The sequence below is a fragment of the Tauraco erythrolophus genome, chromosome 1 (genome assembly GCF_009769465.1).
Source record: "Tauraco erythrolophus isolate bTauEry1 chromosome 1, bTauEry1.pri, whole genome shotgun sequence".
Taxonomy (NCBI): domain Eukaryota; kingdom Metazoa; phylum Chordata; class Aves; order Musophagiformes; family Musophagidae; genus Tauraco; species Tauraco erythrolophus.
In genome coordinates this window covers 39,089,257-39,117,078 of record NC_141465.1, presented here as the reverse complement: position 1 = coordinate 39,117,078, position 27,822 = coordinate 39,089,257, and the positions used below count along the sequence as shown (strand labels likewise).

Genomic DNA, 27,822 nt, shown 5'->3' with positions numbered 1-27,822 from the left:
ATGCTTTACAGGTAACTTGTTCCGGTGGCCTCTTTAACCTCAAATACTCTGAGAGTAATAAACAGTTTTGCTCTTAAAACTTCATGCAAGTATAACTCATGATTTTTTCAGAGTTCTGAGAGAAACTGGAATAGTATCAATGCATAAACAGAAATCAACCTCCCACATTCAAATTACTGAAATGAAAAAGCTACTCTTTCAAATAATACTGACTGTAACTTGCTTCAAATATGTATCTAATGACATTGCAATATTTTAGAATTTTATTTGTTATTATTCTAATCAAAGTATTTTTGGGAAGATTCTATCATCCCCCTTCCACATAGCATAATAAAACAAAAATGCTTTTTGATAGTGTTTTGTCCTCACAAATATGTTATTATAGGGTGCATTTAAATGTAGCCTTTTCTCTTTAAGAGAACGACCATGGCTTTCAAGTAAAAGAATGGCAAAATGGTATGAATTCACTGCAGTTTTTTCTTGTTTAAAAGGCTATAGCAGATCATCAGAGAAATAATAGATCATTAGTGAAGTACTATGAACCAGACTAGTACTGTAAAGAACAGACAAAAGCAAATGCATTGAAGAAGCATGAGTTAATGTCTGGTAGACCTGTCAAACAGCAAAATACTTAAACTAAGGCCACTTGGTTTACCAAAGCCCAAGAGTTATACGACAACATAATAATGGTTAATAAATATCTAAAACCTTCCGGCATGCGTGACACAAGTGTTTCGGTTCTTATTATTACGCTCATGTTGTTCTCTTCCTATCCAGATTTTTATTTATCATTCATATTATCTGATCTGCAGCATGCAATATAAAAAGACAGTGCAATTTAAGCATCTGGAACACAAGCTAGATGAACTTACGCTCAGAAAAAAGATTCATATTTTAATGCAAATTGCAAGATGAGTTGTTGGAGACACAATTCAGGAAAGTCATGAGCTCCTCATCCCTTCTTCCTGCATGCTTCAAACAATTTTATCCAATGACTGTTTAACGTAAAATGCATAAACAGTTATCAAGAACAAAGATTACAACTGTAGAATCTTGTGCCAGAGCAATGCCTTCATCACTTAACAGCTAACTATGGTTTCTTGAATCCTATGGGCAGTTACGTTGTGGAGAAGCTTTACCAAAAGGCTCATACTCTCATACAGGTCAGTTCAGAATCCTGTAGCTGGGTCCTCTTCTGGGAGGAACTATGTGTGGATTTGGATCCTTCAAAGTTGAAGGATGCACAAAATGCAGATGGCCCCCTATATTCACCAATCACTAAACAAATTGTAGTAAGTGTAGAAATTATCTACTACGTTTTAGTTTGGACACCAAAGGAATCATGGCACCACGCGTTCTTGTGTGATCTGATCCTGCTCAGGCAGGGGGATTGGACTAGATGATCCTTTGAGGTTGCTTCCAATCCCTAACATTCTATGATTCTGTGATTACCATTACATTCAGATCATAACCCTGCAAAAACGTATATAGGAACTAAAACTTTCAACAATTTTTCAGAAACTCTTCTTTAAAGTTTCTACAACTATAATCATCTACCTGAAGATCAGACAGCTGGAATGACTTGTATTCCTGCATGTCTTTCACTAGGTAAAAAGCACAGACGTACTGTTAGATTTGTGACATTCACTGAGGTGTTTTTAAGACATAGTAATAGCATGGTCATCATCTATATGGTCACATGAGCATTTTGGTTGGATTCAGGAGGGTATTTTTGAAATGAATCTTCAGATTATGCCCACCTACCATTCTTTGGTTTTCATTGTGCAGTGTTACCACAGTATATTTACTCTCAAATGACACTAAAATAGAAGATGCTGTGCAACTACCAGTGGTTATTCAGTCCACAGGACTGCAGTATAGCTAGTAAAAAGAAAAAGCCCTCAAAACACACAGAATTTTTGACACTGGGTCCTCACTGTCAACTGCTTTGCTCTACAGACCTGCTATTGTTATGTTGCAGTACTTGCTAATGTGGACATAGCCTATGCCTCTGTGGATTTGGTTCCATCATCGAGTTTTTTCTAAGTGGAACATGTAGATTGCTTTAGAAAGTTTGTCGTGCCTGAAAGCAAGTCCTGTCTTTTCAACATGAGGTTTCCATGTATGTCAGAAAAAATCAGAGCAAGTTCTCCCTGCTTCTTTTTGACCTTTATTTTGGATCCCAATATTGTGTAGACACAGAAATCAATGACAGCATGATACGCTCTTGACCTTCAATGAGGGTCTTGGCACTCAATGTGAGGGATGGAATGTAAGCCTGCAGTGATGCTGAAGGTGCCTGTCTTTGCAGAGAGTTGAAGTCAAGCAAATACTTCTACCTCAAAACTATACATATGTTTTCCCAAATTCACACAATTTTGGAGAAAGTACAATGTATTTGCTTGTTATGTCTTCTTGGCTAAAAAACTATTGGGAAATATAGACAGGATTTCTGTATGTGACAAGACAACAAGAAACCGTGACACCAGGAAGTCCTAAAGGCACAGAAAGATAAGTCGCGTGCAAGCATTTTTCTCTCAAACAACAGACTACTTGCTTTTCAAAATTATATTTGCAAAATACAGAACTTTAGTTTTCTGGAAGAAAAAAAAAAAATCTATGAATCATCTGATATCACAGTTGATCGGTATGTGTAGCCAGACAGTGAACTATGCTTATAGATAGTGAAGAAATGGGAACCAGATCCTGATTATGCCTACCAGGAGGCACTAACCTGCATCTTCCAGATATGTAATTTTTGCACACTTTCTTGTGGAACACTCACTGCTGTCTTATGGAATAATAGCTCTCATGAACCACAGAATAATACAGATTTAAATGACTAAGCCTATTACATACTGTGTTCAAGAACAGGAGAGAAATAAGCACACCTAGGTGTTTCACTCAAAAAATGTAATACTTGTAAGAACATCCATAGAATTGGTCTAAGATTATTACCTTACTTAAAAATAACAAAAAAGGAATGAATCTGTAGAGCTATAAAGTTACAATTTACAATTAAAATAAAAAATAAAATCCAGCCTTTATCAAAAGAAAAAATACTATTCTGATAAATTATTTTAAAGCAAAGCTATTAATTCAAACCAAGTCATTAACAACTTACATATTCTAAAATATTCTGTATGTATAGTCCTAAAATGTATTTTGTCAAAGCCCTAGTTGATTGTTACATTCCACACATAAATGAACTCATTTTGGTATGAAACAAAAAAAGAGAATATATTCAGGATAATACAAAATATTATTCAATGAATAACAGATATAGAAACGCATTCAAAATGTTTAGCACAGAAAACTTACATCTAGTAGCGTGTGAAGATGCTGATCCTGGAAAACACTGTGAAGAAAATCTAAGTCTTTTTCGCTGCAGTCTGTAAGTGCATGAATTTCTTCCAGGCTGTCCAGGACCTGTGAGACTGCTCCTATGGGGCAATAAACAGGAAAAAAAAAAAGAAAGAATAAAAATCCATAAAGAAAAGACTCACGGTAAACTGAACTTTGGAAAAGGAAACTTTCACTTCGTCTGGTACAACTGGAACAGGAACTTTAAAAAGTTGGAGCTTTTACAGGAAAACTTAGTGAATAAACTTTACCTATATCAACAGTGCTCATATATAGTGCAATTAAACCATTTCTTATGTATCACTGAAGAGAGCTTAAACCCTGCTTTTATTAAGCTTAGCTTTGTTCTATTTTAGTTTGTTTTCCAATTATGTCTTTACGAAGTTACTTGGATTATCTGCCCAACTGCCTGTCCTCACCATTCTCACCCCAACCTTCTCTCTTTTCACTTTTTGAACTGCTGACCAATTTCAAATACATATTCCAAATCAGTAAAAATCTGAAAGAACCAACACGCTCACAAATTCTTTTAAGATCAGCATCTGGATAGAGGAGGGAAGAGAGAGAAAGACCTGTCTGCTGTGTCCTCTGGAGAAGAAAAAAGGCTGTAACATGAGCTCCGGTTTTTGTTCTGTTTGTTCTGCTTGCCTGGTCATCTCAGACCCAGTTATAGCACTTGCTGCCTTTTGACCAGTGGATTGTTTTGGGTCATAGGAAGATGGGGATGATTTTTATATGGCATAAGGGTGAAAAGAGAAGTGAAGGATATGGGGACAAAAAAGGAGAAACAGGAGGCATTATGGAAGGTGGAAGTCCATGAGGAGAGTTGAACTCACAGCAGAGGAGGATACAGAAACACAACATAAATCTCTAGTAAACCAGTCCATATTGGTTCCTTGTGGAAAAACTTGTTTTATAAAACCAGATATCAGTGGTGGCTGCTACTTGTGTACTAGAATGCCAACTTTGGCTTTTCTAAACACCCACAGCCCATGTATTCAGTTTTTCCACAACAGCATAAACATATGGAAAGACAGTAGCATATCCAGTGTTAGTCTGCAAAAATGCTAGTGTCTGACAGTAAACCGCTGAATGCCTTTTCATAAAAAAATTCTTAATTCTGGATACAGAATTCTACACATTCTGTATTTGACCAATTTCTCCTTAATATGTTTATTCTGTTTACTTATTCGTTTGCCAGTGTCCTTTTGTTAAGATAGAGAATATCTAAAAAATCGCTATATCTCTTGAAATTCCATCCTCCACTGTATGAACAATTCTTACCAGCCTTCCTTAACTCAAGCCCTTTTGTAATCTACTGCATTTTCAGAACGTAATAAAAACAAAAACCCCAACCCTCTCTTAACGACACAAGGAAACACATTAAATTCAGTTATTTATCTGAAAACCTTGAAAAACTGGAATAAACATAACAAAATACACAAAAACTACTCTACAAGACTTGTGACCTCATGGCTTAGAAGGATGAGTAAATTACAAGTCTAGAAACTCTTGCATCACATTTAGTACAAACCTCAACCTAACATTCCCCTCACAGTTCTTTGTACACCAAGGTTAAGAACCACAGTATTCCCCTCACTCACAACTTACGGTTCAGGAGCAATAAGGCTTCTTAGTCCTCTCCCATTAAATGTGTCTGACTACTTCTTTCCAACTGATGTATTAAGTTAGGTTCCTTTAAAAAAGCATTGGCTGATCAGCAAATAAAACTAACGGTTTGCCTTATCATAGTCACTGCACATGTGGTCAGGTGCACTGAAGAAGACAAAAAACTGCTCTGCATTTGATAACAAATAAGCATGCTCAGCTGAAAGGAACTGCCCACATTCCTCTGCCTACGCCACAGCTTCCACACCACGAGACATAGCAGGAAACCTGAGAAAATGCAAGGACTGGGAATCTGCTGGTAAGAGCAAGGATTGCTCACAGCTAAACCTCTAAGGCAAGGAAGAAAAACATTACCTAGGGACTCAAAAGGGACCACGCTGAGATTCTTCTAACAGTTTCAGTATGTTGATTAAAAGTTGATGATCTTAGAGATCTTCAAGCCTGAAGGAAAGTCCTTGACTTTCCAAGATGCAGTTGGCAGAAGGAAATCTGTTAGAATTCTCTTTTATCTTGATTCTTGTCACGCTCAGAGTTTAAATCAATTATTTTCTTTCCTAGCAAAACTTCGCTTTCTGGGTTTAAAGCCCTTTCTGTGTATTTGGAGTGTTTACTTTAAAGAAAACTCAAGAGAAGATTCACTTCAGAGGCTTGGATATCTCAAGAGTCTCTAATACTGCTCAATGTTGCTCATAAACACTAAAACTTCAGCCAAAACCAGAACCAATGAAAAGTATGTTCAAAGTTGTCTGCAGCACTGTATTATTGTGAAACACTGAATGGTCTAGATCTCCACTTATTTGACATTATCATTTACTTTGGGAATGTTATTTTGTGGAATACTTTGAGGTCTTTCAAATAGAAATACAAATTACTATTTTTTAATATTTGCATCTCAACAACTTTTTGATTATCTGGGAATTCCAAAACATCAAGCTTTGTTTATTAGGTCTTTTTTCTCCTGTCCATTGGTCACATTCAAGTTTCTGAGAATATCCTTAACAAATCTGATGAGAAATTCTGACAGTGACTTTACTAATCCCTCAAAATCACAGTTCTACCGTATGTTTTTTTACCTCCAATCTTATGCTGTATCTACTGCCATCTCTTTCTCATGCTCCTGCATGAGAAAAAGGCATAGTAGCAATATACTGAGAGCATGTTGTTGCGTAAAGAAATGATGGAACAGTTCTACAGTGTCATGGTTTAACTCCAGCTGGCAACTAAGCCCCACACAGCTGCTCGCTCACTCCCCCCCAGTGGGATGGGGGAGAGAATCAGCAAGGTAAAAGTGAGAAAACTCATGGGTTGAGATAAAGACAGTTTCATAGGTAAAGTGAAAGCCAAACACACAAGCAAAGCAAAACAAGGAACTCATTCACCACTTCTCATCAGCAGGCAGGTGTTCAGCCATTTCCAGGAAAGCAGGACGCCACCATGTGTAAGCACTACTTGAGATGAGAAGTGCCATCACTCCAAATGTCCCCCCACTTCCTTCTTCCCCCGGCTTTATGTGCTGAGCAAAAATCAGCACATACAGGCATTTCTGTGAATGCCTAAACTTTCACCGTTACAGGCTAAAAGCCTAAAAGTACCTTTCAGAAGAGTTAAATTCGGATAAAAGGTACTAATATAAATGAATATAAAATAAAATTAACCAATCTTTACAGCACATCTGTCCCTAGAAAGATGCATATTCTATCATATTTAAGCTAAATTTCTAACCTTTGGGGAAAGTGTAAAAGCACTCAATATTTATAATTAAAGCTTGTATCCTCTGGAAATAGGATTTAATTTCTTTTCATCATTGCAAATGCACCCATTTTAGCCTCAGCATAGATAATAAAGAAAGGACTTAAGTGAGTTATTATACAGTCATACAACCTAAAAGCTCAGATTTCTCATGGTCTGTAGCAGTTATAAACAGAATGTATAAGTACAAAAATTACAATGATGCATAAATATTAAGAAACCAGGAAAAAAAGGAAGCCTACTAACTTGACTGGCTTTGTTTGGTTGGTTCTTAAGACTCCCTAAAGCAAATTTTGTTAGAAAATGCTGCTCTTTGCCACAGAATTTTCAAGTAGCCCCACCACTTAGGTGAGATGAATCTCAACCTGCACCTTACGTTACTATAAAAATATATACACACACAATTGTGCAGGAAAGGTTGTAATTCCAGTGATACAAGTAGAAGACTCTTCTCCACAGTAACAGTAACAAAATCTGCACCAAACATGGTTCTGTGAGAAGACTGTGGTAACTGTGGATACTACTGTAATTGCACATACGTTCTCAGCATGCAGATGAGCAGTGATATTCTTGGCCATGAACATAACCTTGTCTTTCTTGTATTCCCATAAGACTACCTAAGAAAGGATGACTGCAACTCTTCACAGTTCCCTTGGTGCTGACAACTCGGAAAAATTGAAAACTATAGGCTCTCACTGTATTAAAAAAAAAAAAAAGTCAGAATGCTTATGACAGTCTTCTGCAATCAGTTCTAGTACATGAAATATTTTTATAATTAGTGGAATGACTTCTTAAGGATGATACCAAATTGCTTCTAAGCAGATGGAGATGGACTGAGTAGCTTCCTGCCTACTGAGGCAGATCTATTATTTGTCAGACATATTTGCTTTGTAAGGCAATAACTCGTGATTATTTCTTCACCCGGTGTGCAGTCAAAGTTATTACAGGTGTTTCCTGCAGGTTCTGTTACCTCGTTTATGGAGATGGCCATTCAGAAATAGTTCTCTCTTATAGCCAAATTCTATCTCTACAACCTTTGTACTTCTTACACAGTGCCCTTAATACCACCTGAAGTTGGTATGGACACTGGTTCATGAAGTTGAAAGTAGATAAAGCTTTGGTAAAATAGAGCACTGTTATTACATCCTGACATCTAGCTATTCTAATCTGGAACAGGAGGTTTGGCTAGAGAAACTGAACTTTAGAGGTAGGTAGCAGTTGCTTACTTTGGCCCAGAAGAGGAGAGATGAGAATAAAAGATAATAAAGGCAATAAAAGAAAAGAAATCTTTAAAATACTCTTCCAAGAATTGTCTACATATTGTCTTCAACAGTAATGTGTCTCCACCACAAAACACCCCAAAAGTTTGCTTGTCTGAGGCTCAGCAAACAAGGCAGGTACAACTGACCTCCTTGCTTGTGCAGCAGGCAGTACAGAGAATTATCAGCTTCTTTTCATGCAGCAGTGATCTGTGACAGTGTATGACTAAGAAGACTCGCATCTTGCTGCAAAACACAAAGACTACATTCTGACTACAATCACATTCTGAGAGAGGGTAAAAGAATTCTTTGTTCTATTTTTTAATACTGAAGATGACAAATGCTCATTTAAGTCTTGGTCAGTCATAAACCTTCTTCTGAGAAATGAAAACTTGTTAGAGGAAGCCTGACCTTGTTTAAATACAACACTATAAAACCATGACCTTTTTGCAAGTCTCCTGCAATAAGTATTCCAGGAAATGACTCTGCAGAGACCTTGTAACAACCATTATAAAAATAACGGTATAAGATTAAGTTCCTGACACCAACCACTCATTTTAATCCCGTTCACTCTTATAAACTACCTTTGTTTGGATCAGCTTTTCAACTATTCCAACTATTTCAACTATGCCTTGAAGACTTTTACAGTGGTTTCTACATATGGTTTTTACATGACTAACCAAAGCTTCGCTGCTATTTGTGATTTCTCTGTATATCACTGTATATTCAGTTCTTATGCCAGTCAATCTACAATCAACACAGGCTGATTTCTCCCAGCTTCATCTCTTGGCTGCCTTCTTGTGTGAAACCACTGGAGATTAAATTAAAAAACAATCCTGGCTCTCAAAGCACAGGCATTTCAGAAGACAGGATTTACATTTGACTTTGTTTATGAAGAAGTTTGAGTCTAGCACACACAGCAAGGACAGAAGAAAAACCATCACAAATTGTTAGAGAGATCAAATATTAGAATTACTAAGTGAAGTCACTGGATAGAATCTCAGAAAAAACAGCATGGGTACTACTATAAAGTGCAGTTATTTTCAGAAAAAAAAAATATTGTGAGATTCTGATAGAGCACAGCTGGTGAAGTGACAATGAGATAATTTTTACCAACTCTTGCCATGTGAGATTCAAGTTTCATGCATTTTATTTATTTTTTTATGTATGACATAAAACAAGGATTCTTTTCTTCTGCTTAAAGACATTTGAACCTTTAAACCACCTACTTAGTGATAAGTGTATAAATCAGTGCCTCCAGTAGTTTGTTTTGCTGGTATCTGATTATGATACTCTAAAACAAAAGGCATAAATATTTAACACATCAGGTAACTAAACACTGTATCAAAATGCTGTGGAAATGAAGTGGTGTTTGTCAGCTAAGGTTTTGAATCACAATCACATACACATTTAAAACCGTTCACTTTAGCCAAACATGAAAGTCTAGGCTCAATATCAGCATAATTACAAAATACTATGCCCACATACAAGGCCAGGTTTGCCTTAGTAGCAGTGAACAGGAGTTAAAAATGTGTAAGAAAGAACATCTCTATTTCCTCTTGGTCTTGTAAAGAAAATACTAAACATATGCTGTTTCCATTAAAGGTGAGAAAAGAATCTTTTACAGAGATGAGACCTTTCCACTACTTGTGTTGATGTAACTTCTTAGATTAAGAGAAAGCCAGCTGAGGACCAGATGCTCTTCACCGCTTTAAAAAACATCTGTAAGAATCACTGGAGTTGAGATGCCTCTAACTTCACACAGTAATTTGTTGCTCTTTGCTGTTCACTATATTCCAGAGCAACTACCTGTGTCAGGACAGATGACAGCCAAAGCATGTGTATATAGATGCCTGTAATAGTTTAAAATAAGGTGGGAGATATATGTTACACATATATACACAACAGTGTAATTAAAACAAAAGGCAAGTAAGGACTCTATCCTCCTCAAATTTAAGCTATATAGTGTTTAAATACTTCTTCCTTCTTGGATAGAAACCAAATAGCCAAGTTTAGACACTCTAAATTTACAAATAAGCTCCTACACACATGTAGTTCTGTGAATGCTACTGGGAAGCAATTAAGACAGTAATGACATATATATATACACACACACCATATGTATTATTTTATATACACGAAAAACAATCGGAAGAGTCTAGGGACAGCACTAGAAAGATGGAGGTTTATGGAAACTACAGTGAAACTGCAGAAATAAGGCAGTTGGTGTGATAGAAGGGTATTGGGATTTACAACTAAATTAAAGAAGGTAAGAACACCTATGGAATACAAGAAGGGAAATAAAGGCATGTAAAAGTCTGAGAAGACCACCAAAGGAAATAGGTGCAGGAGAGAAAAAGGAAAAGACCAAACAAAGAAAAAAGAAATAAGAAAAAAAACCCACAACAAAAAACAGATAAACAATGAGTGTCCTGGTTTTGACTGCGACAGAGTTAATTGTTCTTTTTAGCAGCTAGAAGAGCTCTGTGCTTTGGATTTAGTCTGAAATTCCTTACGAGAAGAATGCTGATAGCACACTGATGTTCATAGCTGGCACTGAGACCTCAAGGACCTTTCAGCTTCCTGTGTTCCTGTCAGTGTGCAGGAGCACAACAGGCTATGGGGAGCATGGCTGGGATGAAGGGTCCACAACTCCCCTTATGGTTTGAATTTAGGCTTAGGATTGAGGGCCAAACCGGCCAATGGAGTATTCCATATCATGCAACGGCATGCCCCGTATAGAGATCTGGGTAAAAAGAAAAACTGCTAAGAAGGAAAACTAAATCTGTCCCAGTCGAAACCATGACAAAGAGATAAAGTGTTCCTGAACACAAGCAAGAATGCAGAGGAGAGTACCATGTATGGAAACACAAAAAAGGAGGGGGTGAGGGGGAGAGAGGGAAGGGAGGGGGGAGAAACAGATGCTTGATTTTGAAGATAGTCTTTATTTTATTCTGCTCGCACAGGGCACTGTGTGCATGCACATCTCCAGCTCTCTCCTGTCTATCGTTGGGACCTTTACACAAAGCTTGCCAATGCCTTTTCCCAGTTATCTCTCACTGTAAAACTAGCCACAAATATGACAGAAGGCAATCTAGTATGGTGATAAAGAAATGTGTAGTGAGAAGGTATTGTTTTTCAGACCAGACCCAGCCCTTAGAAGTAGCACACTCACATATAACTAAACAAATAACTATTTTAACAAATAAATGCCTTTCACTATTACTTCCTTAGATACTTCCTTTCTCATTGCAAAAATATATGGAAACTCTATTCTGACCAGTATGAGGGCAGCAAATCCTAACAGTCAGTGAGTTTACTGCAGAAAGTCTCTATGTACAAATCAAAACCGAAAATCAGTGGCAGAGGCTCTTGTATGAGGTTTCTTTTTTCCTCTACGACTGTATAAAAATAATACCGTTGCAAAACATTTATCTAAAAATCCACTGAGTTCTCACTCACACATTACTGGACAGGCATTCTGAGATGGGGAAATAGGAGGACAAGGAACAACATCCCCCACAACCTATAAGATCAAAAGAATGAATTAAACAACATCAAAAATCCATGATTTTCATCAGAAATGGAAACACGGACCTATGTCTTGCTGCCCTGACCTAGGATGGAAGAAGAACTGTTAACAAATCTTAAAATGCTGCAGGAAAACCCCTCCTGTATTTTGAGATGCTGAATTTGTTGGTTCTGAAACTGTTGTGGTTTGTATGAAAGGGTTTAGAATTTCACACCTTCTCCTCTGTCTAGTATAGTCTGCAGGTTTTAGAGGTGTGTGCACTTTCAGCCTCTCACGAAGCGTGCAGTTAACTTGCAGCAGAACCTCCTCCCTATATGTCTATAATACTCCTTCACTACGGAGACATATATTGGATATTTATTTAAATCAAGTATATGCATATACACAATGCATATGCATATATCATGTATCACAAACACAAAATGATCAAGAAAGTTCATGCAAGGGTATAGCAAGAAAATAATATATGAGTAATATTACAGTATATGTTCAGTGTCAGGAGAAAAAAAAGTCCATTAGTCCAGCAAAACATTAATTTTGGAACTAAAATGCAAAATCAAACCATTGTTATCCTTTATTAATTTAATGAAAATTAACTTTTATTTCAGCTGTGTTGCAAATATTGAAAACAAAAAAAACCAGGTAATTTTAATACTGCCTCTAAACTAGAATTTTCGGAATTCCCTGGAAATCATATTACTTCTGGATAATTATATTTTCAAAGTTATAGACGGATTTAGTCAAAAACATACAGGCTGTTTTTCTTGAACAGGCAGTATTAAAACTGAAAATAGCGAAGAGAAGAAAGCTGATTTTGAAACATGCAAAGACATACACCATATCTGAATGATATGCCTTAAAGGAAAACAAAGGGATACCTACTTTCTGCTGCTAGAAGTCCTAGTAGGAAGGCAGCATTTGGACAAACAACAAACAGTATGAAGATTTCAGAACAAGCGATTTATAAAGCTGCAACCTAGCACACTAGTTTAGCCACAAAATAGTATGAACAAACTGACAAAAATCCCCTCCTCTTTTTTTTTTAATATGCTTTCTATGTGTGAAGCAAACGGGACTTGCAGACTGGGATGGGAGGAAAACACACACTTGGCATTGGAAAGGTAGCACATGTATGCAGTGTTAGATATTTATAATACTAGACTTCTTCCAATATTGGTTAAACTATTTAAAAAAAATTCAGGAACAAAAAATTATTTCAAGTAAGAATATTGTAAGAAGTGAACAGACAAACTATTTCAACACACTGCAAATGAAGTGTAACATATTACTTTATACGCTTATATTTACTAACTAGAATTTAGCAATATTACATTGAAATAAATTTTTCAACAAAAGTTTCAGTGAGAATCATTTAAAAAGACAACCACTTTATTATTGATTTTAATTAACAGTGACTTTATATACTTAAAAGTTCTTGTATTCAAACATACCAGAACAAAGACTAAATAGCTGAAAAAATCATAAAGATAATAACAGAGTATTGTAAACACTCAAACTCATGATCTCAAAACTGATAGTCAGTTATACCTGTAACACCAGATAAGGAATTAATAACAGTAAATTGTAAGGTGAATGCAATTTTTTTTTCGAAGCACTCCTACTTAAAAATGTTACACAAGACCCTTTTGCAAATCTTTGCAAAATCAGTGGTAACTTTTGCATAACAACAATATTTTTTTCTTCCTCTTGTTGATGAGGTAGATTGTTTTTAAGAAATGGGTTTATATTGCCCATTGTGGAAGCTAAATCCCATGAAACTACTAATCATTCACTAACGTGTGAGTTAAGCTAGTTCTACGCATGTTGGAAACAGTGATCTTATAACTTGGCTGTACATTTGCTGTTTGATCCTACTCTGAAAGATTCAGAGATTTTCCCATTATTATTACTTTCAAATTTGAAAATTGAGATCTTGTACTGTTAAAATTTTCTCATTTGATATGACAACATAGATTCTAACAAGATCAAAAAGAATGAAAACTTCAATTGACATACATACACCAATCCTGAGACAAAATATCAAAATGCATTTATAAAAATGCCATATGAAATTTGTGCCTTGCAGTTTGAGAAAACAAGTTAGATACAGACTTAATGTGCCCGCTTTCTGTGCGATGCAAAAGCATTGGTTCTGCATTCATCACCTTACACCGTTACCATGGAGCTCAGAAAGCACATAAATGCTCAGGAAGTACTGCAACAGTCCTTGCTATCTATTAGCCTAGGCTAAGTAAGCGCATTTGATCAGTCAGTCTGTTATAAAATATGCTGCAGTACTTTCTCGGTGGTTAAACCGAAACACAGCATTATAAAGTGCCTTGCAGCAAAAAGCTACTCTGAAACTTGTTAGTCCTCTTTCAGAATATGAGCAAGCACTATACACCAAGCAATCCAAGCGGGCGTTATAGAGGGCAGGTGAGAGGGGTGGGAGAGTAGGATGGGGAAGGGCAGCACAGAGCCAGCTGATTGTGAATTTCTCTAGCACCTAATTAATTTCATGGTCCACTTCAAATACTCCCTACCGTGCCAATTTTTCTCATGTGCCAGATTTAGCCTTTAGGGGTGCTGATTGCTAACTTCTAATTAATATTTGTTTCAGTATATTAAAAATATCCAAAACATTCACTGCCTTGGGAAATTGACATTTACAATGTCTTGAAGATGGGTAACCTGAAAGTCAAATGTTCTACATTCTAGCAAAGAGATTAGCAAGATGCTTGTCATTTCAGCTGTTAAACAGCTTTAATGAAGAAATTACTGAACACAGACTATCAGCAGTAAGGTAATATTTTAGTTTAGTAAAGATTTACCTAATTTTTCAAAACATTTTAAAAGTCTTTATCATAGTCTCTCAAAATTCAGCAAGACTGACTTCTGCCATGTTACCAACAGAATGATAGCGGGATTAAGTCAAGTCCTTCAGAGGACAGCTGCTGTCAAAAGAGGAAATAGATGACCCAGAACAAGTTTTGGGAACCAAAAATTACAAACGAAAGATGTATACAGAAAAATACCTGGTTGACTTGATATGAAATTTACCTGTGTTCATTCCCATCTAATTTAGTTATGCAATTTTCTGACCCTCACTGGAAAGCTCTTTGACAAGAATATCCTTTGTGATCCTGCATCTACGAAAATCATCTGACTTGCTACCGATAGCGTCTTCATATCTCATGCTATTACTCTGGTAGTATAGGAAGATGCTTGAAGGGTCCAGCAATCCCAGGTTCACTGAACTCTGAGGAAGAACATCTCTATATTAATCCGGAAAAAAACCCCAGAATTGAAATTTTCTGTTTCCGTGTTTAGAAAGACCTGGAGGAGGACATGATATACAATTTGCATACTCTAATAAGCATTTACATTTCTGCATCTTTATCTCAGCAGGAGTTACACATTTGCCCATTTCTGACAATTTAATTTTAATGGTAAGCTTCATGAAATTTTATGGGAGGACTAAATAGGTAGCAACATCTAAAATATTAAACTCTCTTCATTAGAGTTTATGATCTGGAATAACATTATGAGATGTTAGGAAAAAAACCTAAATAACCTTAAGATAGTCAAGTTTCTACTACAATTCAAGAGTTTTATGTCTAATTTCTATAAACTAGTTCAGTTTAGAATCATCACAACAGTCCATCTTTACAAGCTAGAAATATTTGAAAACTTTATTAGCGTACTTCTGAAGAGGAAACAAAATAGATTCCTATATCTAGCAATTTCAGAAGCTGAAAGTTGCAGTATCTTTTCTTGCAAGCCCCAGTGTTTATCCTTAGATATTAAATATTTTATCAGCTAATGTAGTTAGTCGAGGAAACATCATGAAAACTACCCACTTAGTATGGTTTTCTGATCACTGTGATCTCCCATCAGTGAGATCAACAATGTTATTTTAGAGAATAACTATGCTTTCCTTAGAAATCTAAGCTGCTGTCTCAGTTATTTCAGAGATGAACACACGGTAACAGTGGATCCAGCAGATGCTCTGCAGAATTTACATGTGTGCTAGATTCATGTATTCTATGTGCAGAAAAAAACAGAACTTGCACCTTTGCTGTATACTGATATCTGCAATTACATCACCCTCTGAGGAAGACACATGTCCTGTTGATGCGAGACCGAAACTGGAAAGAAGAACTGCAGTTTTTAGATTAGGAACGTTGCCAATACCAATCATGTTGGTGTCCTATTTGTTTTACTGAAATGAGGGAAGTAGCTGGAAACAAAAATTAAAGCACTGCAAGGAATTCTGGGTGAAGTAAAACCAACTTATTCTTTCTTTAAAAGAATATATGGATCCTTACTTACAAGTACATCAAGTATTCAAAAGCTGGCTGCCTGACGTTAAGCCATGAGGCTGTGTTTACCCATTTGCAATAAACGATCTGAGATTCCCATTCACTCCTATGGAAGTTATAAGCCGTGTGCTTTTCTAAGAACGAAGCAATCTTTTAATTTAAGTTCTCAAACTTGAATTCCAAGAAGTGAAATGTAAGAATTTCAACAAAAGAAATTGCCCACAATTCCTATATTGTTATAGTATCAGAAATACCATCCAGCATGCTATAAACAGGAGACATCTTATCATACTGTTCTGTAAAACAGGCAGTCAAGAAACTCTGGTGCACAATGGCTTCTTTTTATTTATAAATAATTATTAATAAGGTATGAGAACCTTGCTCCCACCTAGAATTCAAGACAAAATTTCAATAAGCTTTTACACTGAAGTAATATGAAGAAAAATACGAGGTTATAGCACTAGTTATAATTAAATGCACACACAACAAATACAAAAAATCAGACAGGATTTCTGTAGAAACTTAAAACTGTGCAGAGATTTTATCTTCATCTTCTCCAGTCACTAACACCATTGACTGAAAATTATTTATGCTTTCACATTTAAATGTTAACTTAATACACAACTTTATGAAATAACGAGAAATTAGTAAATACTTGAGACTCTAGTCAGTATAGAATTAAGACAGGTTAACTGCAGTAAATATACTTTCTGTTAAAATACCTGAGGAGGTGGGGTCTTCAGAGAAGTCTGGCAGCTCTTCAGGAGGGTCACCATAGAAGGAGTTGAATTTGTGGCTTGACACAGCTGCTAGTACTGCCCCCTGAATAAAAATACCCACAAAGTCTAAATTACACAAAGAAGGATAATGAAACGTTTCCAGACACCTTGGATCACTCAGTCTCCCAAGGTCTTTCATGTGTTGACTTTCTTATTGAATAGTAAATAAATTTGATAGTCTTCAACCCTGCTTCACTGTTACCATTGGCCATATCTAACAGAACAGCTGGTCATACGCTACTCTAATAAACAGTAAATATATTCTTTGCAAGGGGATGCATGAGAACAATTCTTTATGGGAAAGCATTTAAAAATAATCAGTGTGAGGCATAAATTCCCAGAGCATAATGTAAACAAAAAACCTAATTTATTTCCCTTTCTCTCTTACATAGACTGGGTGGCTTAGCAAGTATAAAAATTCTTTAAAGGAACACAATATGTTGTTATTTGAGAAACTGTCAGAATCGGACACTGACAGCACTAGGATATCTGACATCCATAATAGATCTATATGAAAATGTAATTATCTCAGACTCCCAGAATAAGTGTCACATGGGAAGTTACAAAGCCAGAAAAATTATCTGCTTTGATATATATTGATTTGTTCAAGCAAATGACAGTTTAGCCACTGTCTGTTGTGGCAGTAGGCAAAATGGTCAACAAATAATTTCAGGAAACATTCTACAGAACAGTGGTTTGGATAAGTGTTAGAAGACAAATAGTACAGGCATAAAAGCTCTCAGGAAACTAAATACAGCGGCCTTCCCAGGAAGAAATCTGGGAAAGATCTTAAAGTGCATCTAGAGTGGGAAAACATTCTAAAATGTACCAGCTAACATTTTAATGAAACCATTACTGGAGCATACAAACCACCTGAGAGAAAGTGCTGTTTATCATGAACTATAGCAACTGCTGCCTCCCAATCATCAGTTGTTTTTGCAACTACATTAAACTTTTGCAAAGCAGCAACTCAACATGTATATCTGATTCTATGTTTTATTACAAATTATAAAAAAAACCCTCATGAACCCAATGAACTGTGAATTTCTCTTAAAATTTCTCAATCTTTCAGTGAATTTAAAAATGTTTCTGTTCAAGTTTCCAAGATAGGAACTGAAGGAAAACCATGTTGTTTTGGGCTAAATTGTTAACATTCTTTTCAGTATGGCTGAGAAATAATCTTGTGTATACTTAAAGGGGATAAAATGAAGAATACATCTTTGCTCTTCTAGAAAAAAAGACATTAAAACATTATTATGTCCCTTTTATTATAAATATAACACAATAGTGTCATGGTTTGAGGTGTGGGCGAGTGGGGGTTCTGGTGGCAGGAGAGGGGTTTTGCTCCCTGTGACCTCCCTGGTTTTGGAACTGGGTTAGGCTTAGTTCTGGCCACCAGATCAGACTGCCATCCCCCTCGGGGTTGAGCCAATCAGCGCCTCTGTGAATTGCCCTATTTAAGTTGGGACAAAGGAACCGGAAAAGGTGCTTTGCCCAGGAGCAAGGAGAGAGGGAGGAGGGCACTGCCCCCGCTCCCTGGCTCCCGGCCGGGCGGCTGCCTGCGTTGGGCCAGTGCCGCCCACTGAGGATGGCGGCAGCGGAGCCGACTGGGGAACTTGGGGAGCACCCCACTCCCGGGGTGCCCGCTGGGCTGAGTTCACCCAGAGAAGACTGAGATCTGAGAGAAAACAGCCACATTGACAGCAGGTCAGTGAGGATGGAGCGGGAGGAGGTGTGCCGGAGCTGAGTTTCCCCTGCAGCTGGTGGTGAGATAGCAGGTGGCCCCCCTGCAACCAGGACGGCCTCGGTGGAGTAGAGACCCACTCGCAGCCCGTGGGGAGAAGATGTCTGAGCCTGAGGATGGTTGTGTTGGGACGCACGACAAGGCAGAGAGGCATCTGGAGTCTGCGTGACGACCCACGCCGGAGCGAGTGGCTACAACTCCCTAAGAATCCGAGACTGTGGTAAAGCCACACTGGGCCAATCCGATGGGGAAAGATTGCATCCTGTGGGCTGGACTCACACTGGAGAAGTTTGTGGATTTTTCCTCATGAGTAGGGGATCCACTGGAGCAGGGAAAAAGGGTTGTAAGGACTCCTCCTCCTTTAAGAAAGAAGGAGCAGTAGCAGCACGAAATGAACTGACCTGCACTCCCCAAGTCCCTGCCCCCTGTGCTGCTGGGGGGAGGAGGTAGAGCCGGGAGGAAAAGGAAAGGGGGGGGGAAGGAAGGTGTCAGTTTTAAGATCTGGCTTTGTTTCTTTTTATCCTCTCAAGTAACCGTTTTCTTTCCCTTTGTCCTTTTAAGTAACCGTTAATAAATTGTTTTGTTTTGAGAAAGCCAAGTCTGTTTTGCCCGGGACCATGGTTGGTGGGTGCTCCCTCTGTTCTTGTCTCGACCCTCAGTCCCTTTATTATATTTTTCTCCTCTCCACTTTACTGGAGAAGGAGCGACTGTGTGAGTTTTAGTTGCTGGATCAGCCTAAAACCACGACAAATAGTAAAGAAATCATTGTACTATTCTCTCCAATTAATCAGATTACATAGAATTTCTGAATTAATTTAACATGAAGACCTCAATACACACTTTGGTTGACACCAGAGAATTTGTGCTGAAATTTAATTTGAAAACTATGCATGAAGAAAGAAAGGATGAACTCCCTTAACAAGACATCATCGCAATAAATGACTGTGAAGGCCTGTTTCAACTTTTTATTTCATTGTCAACTTTGAAGCATAGATTTCTCTTAGCGCTTTTAAAATGAATAAAGCATCATACAAAATTCAAGTTATGTAATTATATTGCTTTAACACTACATTAATTTTACCTTTAGTTTTCGTCTTGCATTGAATTTTCTCAATTGTTCTACTGTTTCTGGAAGATGAATCTGTATGCATAGCGATCTCTCTCCTTAAAAATCCCATAAAAAAACCAAAACATAAGAAACATTAAATACAAGCTCTTAATATTCTGTCAGCATTAAGAAACTAGACAAGAATGTATCAGCTAATAAGTATCCTAAGGAAGATGGGGATTTGTTGCAACTTGAAGAAAACTTCAAGAAACTGAGAGGGATTAAAATATTTTGAAAGAATTCTTAACTGGGCAGAGATATTTTCTCTTTGTAATTTTGTTTCCTATTTTGTAGTAATACCCTAGCCTTTTTTTTTTTTTTCTGTTGTGTTGTTAGTCCGCCTGTGACTAGCACTGAACGTTGAAGCTGGCAAGCACAAAGTAGTTCTGTTTCCTGGGATTCACAAGAACGTGAAGCAACACGTTCAAGCACTCTTTTAAGGGGTGCTTGATACTTCAAGTAAGCTTGGGAGATGGGCATGTGTCCAACAGAGCAGGAAGTGCCAGCTTGATGGCTGGTGACACCAGGTGCGACCTTACAGAAAGAACTCTCCATTGTAGGATGCAGAACAAAATTTGCTAATCAACAGTGGATAGTGGGGGCAGATCTTGCAGCAGCTGTCTACTTTCTTCCCCTGTCCCAAATCATCACAGAAGCTACATACACTTACTAACTTAATGTAAACATTTATCCCATGCGTCTCCTGAATCAGGGTGAAATCACCAGTGGAAGTAATTCAGTCTCTCTACAGCACTAAAGATGTCTCTCCCTCATGCTGTATTTGGCTGCTATTTATAAATGGCTTAGAAGAAAGTTCTGAGTCAACAGGGAAGGCAGTTTATCGTAGGCAAAAATAAGAGAGGACTGACTAACAGAATGCTGGCCTAAGCCCTGGAAACAAAGTTGTCTCAAACTAAATCTTCTCACTCCTTCCTTGTCTTCCAACAGGTAACAGCAAGCTCAGAAAGAGACCACAGACATCAAAAGTGCTATGCTATATAGGCAGAACTTGCACATTTGCATTACAGAACGCTCTTTTAAAAACCCTAATCAGCTTAGTTGTTCAAACAACAAAAATGACAAAGTTTTCTGCTAACATAACCCTCAACAAAATCCTTGCTTTGGCATCTAAATGTGGGTAAGCTCGCCAAGTCAAATTACAAGAAAGTAACCAGATCACCTGTGTTTACCACAGACTCAATCACTGGAGTATGATCATTTGGGATTTCAAAACATGGTGTCCGTTCCTACTCTCTTTGAAATATTTGATGCAGTAGGTGTGCTCCAGACAAACAGATAGAACTTCGGCTCCTTTCTAGTGGAATGTTTTGAGCCAGCAGTTTTCCAATATTCAGAAAAGTGCCTTAACCACTGTATTCTTGAGAGATGCACACTCCTGCCCTCCTTTTATTAGCTTGACCATTCTGCAGCTTGGAATAAGAGTCAGCCAGAAAGAGAGCAAAGAAGTGAAAGAACAACTCCATTCACTAGTAGTTAGACCATTTACTTGGAGGGAGAAGAACAACATACGAGCTTGTGCTTCCCACGTTCTTTTTTTTTGTGAGGGTTTTTTTTGTGTGTGTGTCAGTATTTGTCTAACGTAGAACATATAAACAGCCCAGAAGCAGACACCAGAATAGCACCCTTTCCAAATAAGTGCCCTGGTTTAAGTTACTGATATTCTGACTCTACCCTGGGCCCACACTACAGAAAGGAACAGAAGATTAAAAAGAAAAATAGTTAATTCATCAGTTTCTGCCAAAGAAAATATAATGCTCTGAAAAACTACTGGCCACCTTTTAAAACTGCAACCACACACTCATTCTCATATTTAGCACAGCCTATTAATGGGGACTGTTGAGAAGCTAGGTGTATATTCTCCTGCTCCTGTTGTTAATCTTCAGTGTCCAGCAACTACTCTTCCACTGGCTCAAACTGTGTTGTAAATTCTGCCACAACCTGAAAAACTACTTTGATTACCAGATGCCGTATAATTTTATGTAGCTACAGTGGCTTTTGAACAACACACCACTACATACTTCCTTTACTCTGGCGGGTTATTTCAGGAATCTCAGGAAAGAAAGCAGCACAGTTAATGTAGCATAATGTACTGCAAGAGTTCAGAGTTCAAGCTTGGCAATTATCAAAATCTCACGTTCTATCTTGCAAAGCATTTAAAGCATACGGTCAGACATTTTTGCACAATCTCATGTCTACTTTGCGAAGTTCAAAGAAACAAACAAACAAACAAAATCTTTTTCTCTCTTGAAGGGGAAACTGGTATGTAAACAGCTGCTTTACTACCTTTAACCAGGGATGATTCAGTGCTCTATACACTGTTATCCTTTTCTGCTGGATCCAGCATAAGCATGCGGCGTACCAGATCTTTGGCACTTTCAGAAATATGGCTCCACTGTCTAGGATTCATCTGATTACAAGCAAGAAAAAGAAATTAAATTCGAATAAGAACATAGAAAAGAACCTACTTTTATGTAAAGAAACTGCAGACATTTAACAGTGGTTGGTACTTGTAAACATTTTATCATACTAGATGTAAAGGAAGATTCTGTATTTTTTAGTAATTTATAAATTGTATATTAGTTGCTCTTGAAATGACATAAAAAATTGAAAACACTGTCTCACATAAAAGCTGACCATATCCTTGGTATTGTGCTATAATCACAGTATAACTTTCTACATTATGCTACATTTTGTTCATATAAAAGTGACCCTTCACTAGAAAAGGAAAAAACTAATTAGGCTTTGTCTGACAGTTAACTATGCATATGATAAATGTAGAAATTAAATCTACTCCTGAAATCACTATGAGGAATGGCATGACAAGTCTAACTGTATTAACCCACAATTTCATGCCAGTGATGCTGAGTAAGAAGAGAGTCAGCTAAAGCCTGCTGTGAACTGCTCTGGTCCTGTCCCACATGTATCACAGACAATGGCTCTTCCAATAAATTCCTTTCAACTTTATAACAGGTAAAGCATCTTCAGTCACTCAGGTAGGAGAACATATGGACATATGATCAATGATATAAGCAATTGCACCACTTTCTAGAGCAGAACTGTATCTTTAGGAGATAACAATGTGAAAGATGATTCAGAATATATTTTCATCTGTGTTTATAGAGGTTTGTGTCCAGCTAGTCAAGACAATGGACACCTGATAAAACCACCCTAAAGTAAGAAAATTTTTTCCATCCTAAAAGAATTCTATCCTTCAGCTCTTTCTCGTATTCTTTAATTTATGAAGAACGACAGTGCACTGCTAATTTTACAAGGTACTAAATGAAAATTCAAGTCTGTTCATTAAAGAGATCAGTCGTTACGAAGAATGATCACTTTAAATTGGAGCACTCAGGAACATTATCTGGCTATGAAATGCACATTTATAGTTGTGATTTGTCATTTCTTTTTCAGCTCTAATGAAACGAAGGTAATTGCAAATTTGCATCAAGACTGTTTTGCAATCCTTATACTATTTTCACTGAATAGACATATATTGTGGAAACAGGAACAGAAAGGAACTGAGAAGACACAATGTTCAGGCCATGACTTTTTTTTAAACAAAGAAAAGTTAACTTGTACACTTCCAGAAGGTTTTAGCTGCTTAAGAGATTCCATAAAGAAATCCTCCATAAAGTGAAACTGGAACGTCTGCCAGTCTATGCAATCCTAAAAATAGTGCCCTGAAGAAATCCTGCTGTTTCTAGGCATACAAAATTTAAAGAATGAAAAATGTTCTTCTGACAAAGTGCGTACGACTGCCTTTCACTTACATTTAGCAGACTACTGTTAAGTTCATATAATAAAATACTTCCTAAACCATATTACATAAAATGATATTACATCTCAGACAGTTTTAAGAGTTTCCACTCTTAATTCACTAATACACAGCTCATGTCTGACCTTGGTTGCAAAGTAGAGCAAACTGATCTTAGACAAAACCGCAAAAATAGTGAAGTCGAAGCTTTAAATTTGTTCTCCATAATGGCTCTAGGTTGCTTATGTTGTGAAACACACTTATCTTGCACGCACACTGATTTGCTTTCAGTTGCAAGTGGCTCCTTTTGAATCATCAGCTGCACTTTACTACATACTGTACTAAAAGAAAAATGTGTAACTACATTTTCACAGTAACATGCATTTTGTTTTAAATCAAGGCAACATGATGATCAGCCTTTCTGATAGTTCCTTTATTTGATTAAAATTTTTACATGATCTATAAAAATAAGGTAACATACAGTATGTTACACTTCACAGCCTAAACCTTATGTAATCCTACCGAGCTCCACGTACAATTAGGGGCTAGTGTTGCATCTATTTATTATTTCAGCTGAGTAAATATTTCCATACTCTAATTCCTAATATTGATACACAAATACAGCAGGAATAAGATAGACTGGAGAGAGAAAATAATCTCTTTTTACTATTAACACAGACAGTATTTCTATAAGCTTCAAATTTAAATCAGGCTAAATACAAAAATCAACTTTCAGAAATTTTACCAGCCAGAGCTCATCTCACTGGAAAAGAACTCAGGTATATTGTCATTTACCTTGTATTTTCCTTTAATAATGCCTTCAAATAATCTTTCCTTGGTTCCATAAAAAGGCAAACAACCGCTTAGCAGGATAAAAGGATCACGCCACAACCCCAGACATCTACGGGCTTCCCATAAGGTTCCCTTTTTACCACTTTCTGGGGCCATAAAATGAGGTGTTCCTACACGTCCTAAATAGAAATAAAACCAAAATCAAGTCAGGTGATGTGTATCAAGCATGGAAACGAAGGACTATCACTGCATTAACCTAAAACAGTTTTAATAAGTTTTGTTCATAGGTTAAACTTTTAACACAGTTCTTTTTTTTCTTAAGTATTTATTAAATATATCCAGTAAGACAAATCAGCAGTTCCCCTTTTGCTTGATTTACACTTTTCTAAATTGAGGAATATTCTACCCTACCCTGCAGACTATGAAACAAGAATTAAGAGTACTAAGATTCTTCAGTGAAACATGCCATACAGAGGTGAAATATCAATTTGGACAACCTTTGAAACAGGAATTATTTATCAAGAGAGCATGTACAAAGATATTGTAGAGTTCTAGTCTACACTGCTTACTTGAAAAAGCTGCCTCTAATTGGCAAGAGCATAGTTTGGTCTCATGCTTTGCCCAAACCTTAGCCAGTCTACTGAAACTGTCAATAAGAAGGCAAAATGCTAGCAAATGTGTTGTTCATTTATTTCAAGTAAGTAATATTTACCACAGATAAAAAGATAATGCTAATTTGTTTCACAGAATGCTTTCAATGAGTACCACAGAGTAATGGTTCTCTGACAGTACTGATTTTGGATTGGTAATGAAAGTACACTCACAGAAGCAAAACTTATTTAGTACCAACTGATCTTCTGAGTGGATAAAATGATTAGAATTACTTCATTCAATTTCTATGTAACACATTAAGTCAAATAAAAGCAATAAACATTTTATCGCTCCCTATAAATGTTTCTCATTGTAAAGAGCTTTGTTTCCACTGCAAAGGATTTGCAAGAATTAAGCTTTGAATCCTCAGGGTATCACTGACACTTACAAATACTGTAGTCTTTGGACTACCCTGGTTCCACCAAATACCAATAGCAGAAAAAAAATCCACAACTGTAGCCAACTGTTACCACTCGTACCACCTTCATAAATTATTCTAGCTCACTGATACTGCAGTGGACTCAGAGGCTCCATTCAAGGCTTGCAGCACCTTTGTGCTGGCAGGAGAGTTTACAATGCAGCCAAGAGAATCCGAGGTGTTTGCATGGCATGTATTTAATTCGGTCTTGTCTTGTAAAGAGACTCTTGCAGACTAGCCTATCCTGCATACCATTCGAATGTGAGTTAGCTAAGTTGCAGCACTGGTAACAAACGCTTAGGAGACTATTTGGTAGTAGCTTACTCAGTAAAGGACCATCCTTTGTTTTATACCACCTAATGCAGGAACCCGATCTAACCATGCTTGTTAACTACTCCTCACTCACTCCTTTTCGTGTCTACAAGGATTAAAAATTGACAGAAAGAGGGTAGCTTTTTTCACCACACTATTCTTAAGGGGAAACAACACCATTGTCAAACTTCTTCACCTGGCTTTGTGTTAAAACTTTTCATTGCCAGTTTTATGAGGCAATTCTTCTGTCAAACCAAATGTTATGAATCCGCCTGTGACAAAAGAATGTTACCTCACCACCTAAGCTACATCGGCATCTTAAAAAGTCCATGCAGCCTAGGCTGCCGTGACAGCAAAGGGGCAGTTCTTTCCCAGGCTAAAAAAAGAGTAAAACAGCAAGATGCTGCAAGTCCAGCGCACCCCTCACATCACCAAGGAAAGAGGAAGGATATTTACTCTGGACAGAGAAAGACAGAAATGGACATTGGGAAAGATTTCTAATTCTTCTTGTTTGGTTATACACAATCTATTAGGCTTATGATCATAGAATCATAGAATGGTTAGGGTTGGAGGAGACCTCAAAGATCATCTAGTTCCAACCCCCCCTGCCATGGGCAGGGAAACCCTCCACTACACAGGTTGCCCAAGCCTCTGATGTAACTTTTAGTCTAACTGATAAGCCCCAAGCCAAATCTTCAAACTCACAAATATGAAGGGAAGAAATATCTCCTCAAACAACCCAAAGTGTCTCTCTTTTAAATGCCTGGTGACAGCGAAGGAAAGGAAAATGGCAAGTATATATATCCAATATGCACAAGTTGCTGTGAACTTGGGGTTTTTGCCTTTTTTTTTTTTTTTTTGTAAATGCACGTACAAATTTCTATCTATAGGAGTTTTGTAACTTTTTTTACCCTAAGATACCATCATTTGCAACAGTAAAGCTTCAACATTTCCAGCTCTGTATCAGGTTATACATGTACATAGGCAGCAGCAACATCTGCCTGTTCAAACAGGATTTGTGTAGCACAGACTGCTCATGTGACATTAGTGGTATGCATACCACAGGCTGGAAATCTTTAGTACAGAAGACATCATGCAAGACCACAGAGCAGCCTGGCTTACCCACGTCTTGTTTATCTCAGTAATAAACTTCCTGATATTGGGTGCCACAAGAACCTATTTGCAATTTTGGAGCAGGTGTAACCTTTCTTACACATTGAAAAAAACACTTTATGGTAATAAAGCTTGTTTAAATCTTTTTTATCAATATAAATAGAAAATCATACATACTCTGAAGATTCTGCCTTCCTATCAGGCTTTCTAATGACTGTTATGAAATCTGAGAAGTCTAGAGAAAAGTGATTATTCGAAAGAAAAACAGCAGATATCACTAGAAGAGAAAGTATCACAAGGACAAGCAAAGCTATTTAAAGAAGCAGCAAAATTCAGGGAGAGATATGGTTCTCTGGATCAAGCGGTTAATGAAACTAAAATCCTACGCATCAAATGATATCTAAGTTGATTTAATGTGCATTTCCAATAATTATGCGCCACTCCCTCTTGGCTCAGGACTTCATGTGTTTTAAATAAAACAATTGTAGAGATGAACACGGTAAAAAAATGACTACGTGCTGTCAGAAGTAGACCTAAAGGTTTTGGTTTCGGTGTTTTTCTGCCAATGCATTAAGTCTGCTGGGTATCTGCAGTGAAGGCCGATCTGTGGAACATCTTGTTCTGAGGAAAGCGTTGTCGTGCAAACAGCTACCGCCCCTACGTTTTCTCCTATGGTGTAAAACAGCCATATTTAGCAGCAACACATGCTACGTAAGCAACACAACAGCATTATTGGGTGTAGCTGTTCAGGGTGTTCAGGGTGCTGGCAGTGGGGGGGCAGCAGGGATGGCTTCTATAAGGAAAGGCTGCTGCTGCCCTGTGCCAGGACACAGCTTATCTCAACAGACCCACTGCAGGGGAGTGGTGGGTAGTGCCTCAGGGAAGCATTGTAAGGGAAAACCTTGCCTGGCACTGAGAAGTATGGGAAAAAGTGTGAGAAACAGCCCGCAAGCACCGAGGTGAGGCAGGAAGACGTGGAAGAGCTGTTCCAGCAGAGATTCCCCTGCAGTACCCCATGCCAGAGCAAGTGTCCACCCTGCAGGCCGGGGAGGACGTCATGCTGAAGAGGTGGATATTCCCTGAAGGAACTGCGACCTGTGGAGGACCCACGCAGGAGTAGGCATGTCCTGAAGGACTACAGCCCATGGGAGGACCATGCTGGAGAAGGAGGAAAGTGTGAGAAGGAAGGCATGGCAGAGAGAGGCTGTCATGGACTGACCACAGCTCCCCCATTCCCATCCCTCTGCACCACTCAAGGTTGGGGGGGGGAAGGGAG

The 27,822-nt window shown here is 37.7% G+C and overlaps 1 protein-coding gene across 1 annotated transcript in view; it reads right to left on the bottom strand.

Moving 5' to 3' along the window:
* Positions 1–27,822, bottom strand: part of CASK (calcium/calmodulin dependent serine protein kinase) — a 239,321-nt gene that overhangs the window by 60,161 nt on the left and 151,338 nt on the right. The window contains 10 exon segments of the mRNA XM_086608529.1: positions 3,322–3,443; positions 12,415–12,432; positions 16,577–16,676; positions 19,459–19,520; positions 19,523–19,541; positions 21,790–21,831; positions 21,833–21,913; positions 24,056–24,138; positions 24,141–24,195; positions 24,197–24,231. Of these exon segments, the coding sequence (XP_086464655.1) occupies positions 3,322–3,443; positions 12,415–12,432; positions 16,577–16,676; positions 19,459–19,520; positions 19,523–19,541; positions 21,790–21,831; positions 21,833–21,913; positions 24,056–24,138; positions 24,141–24,195; positions 24,197–24,231 (617 nt within the window).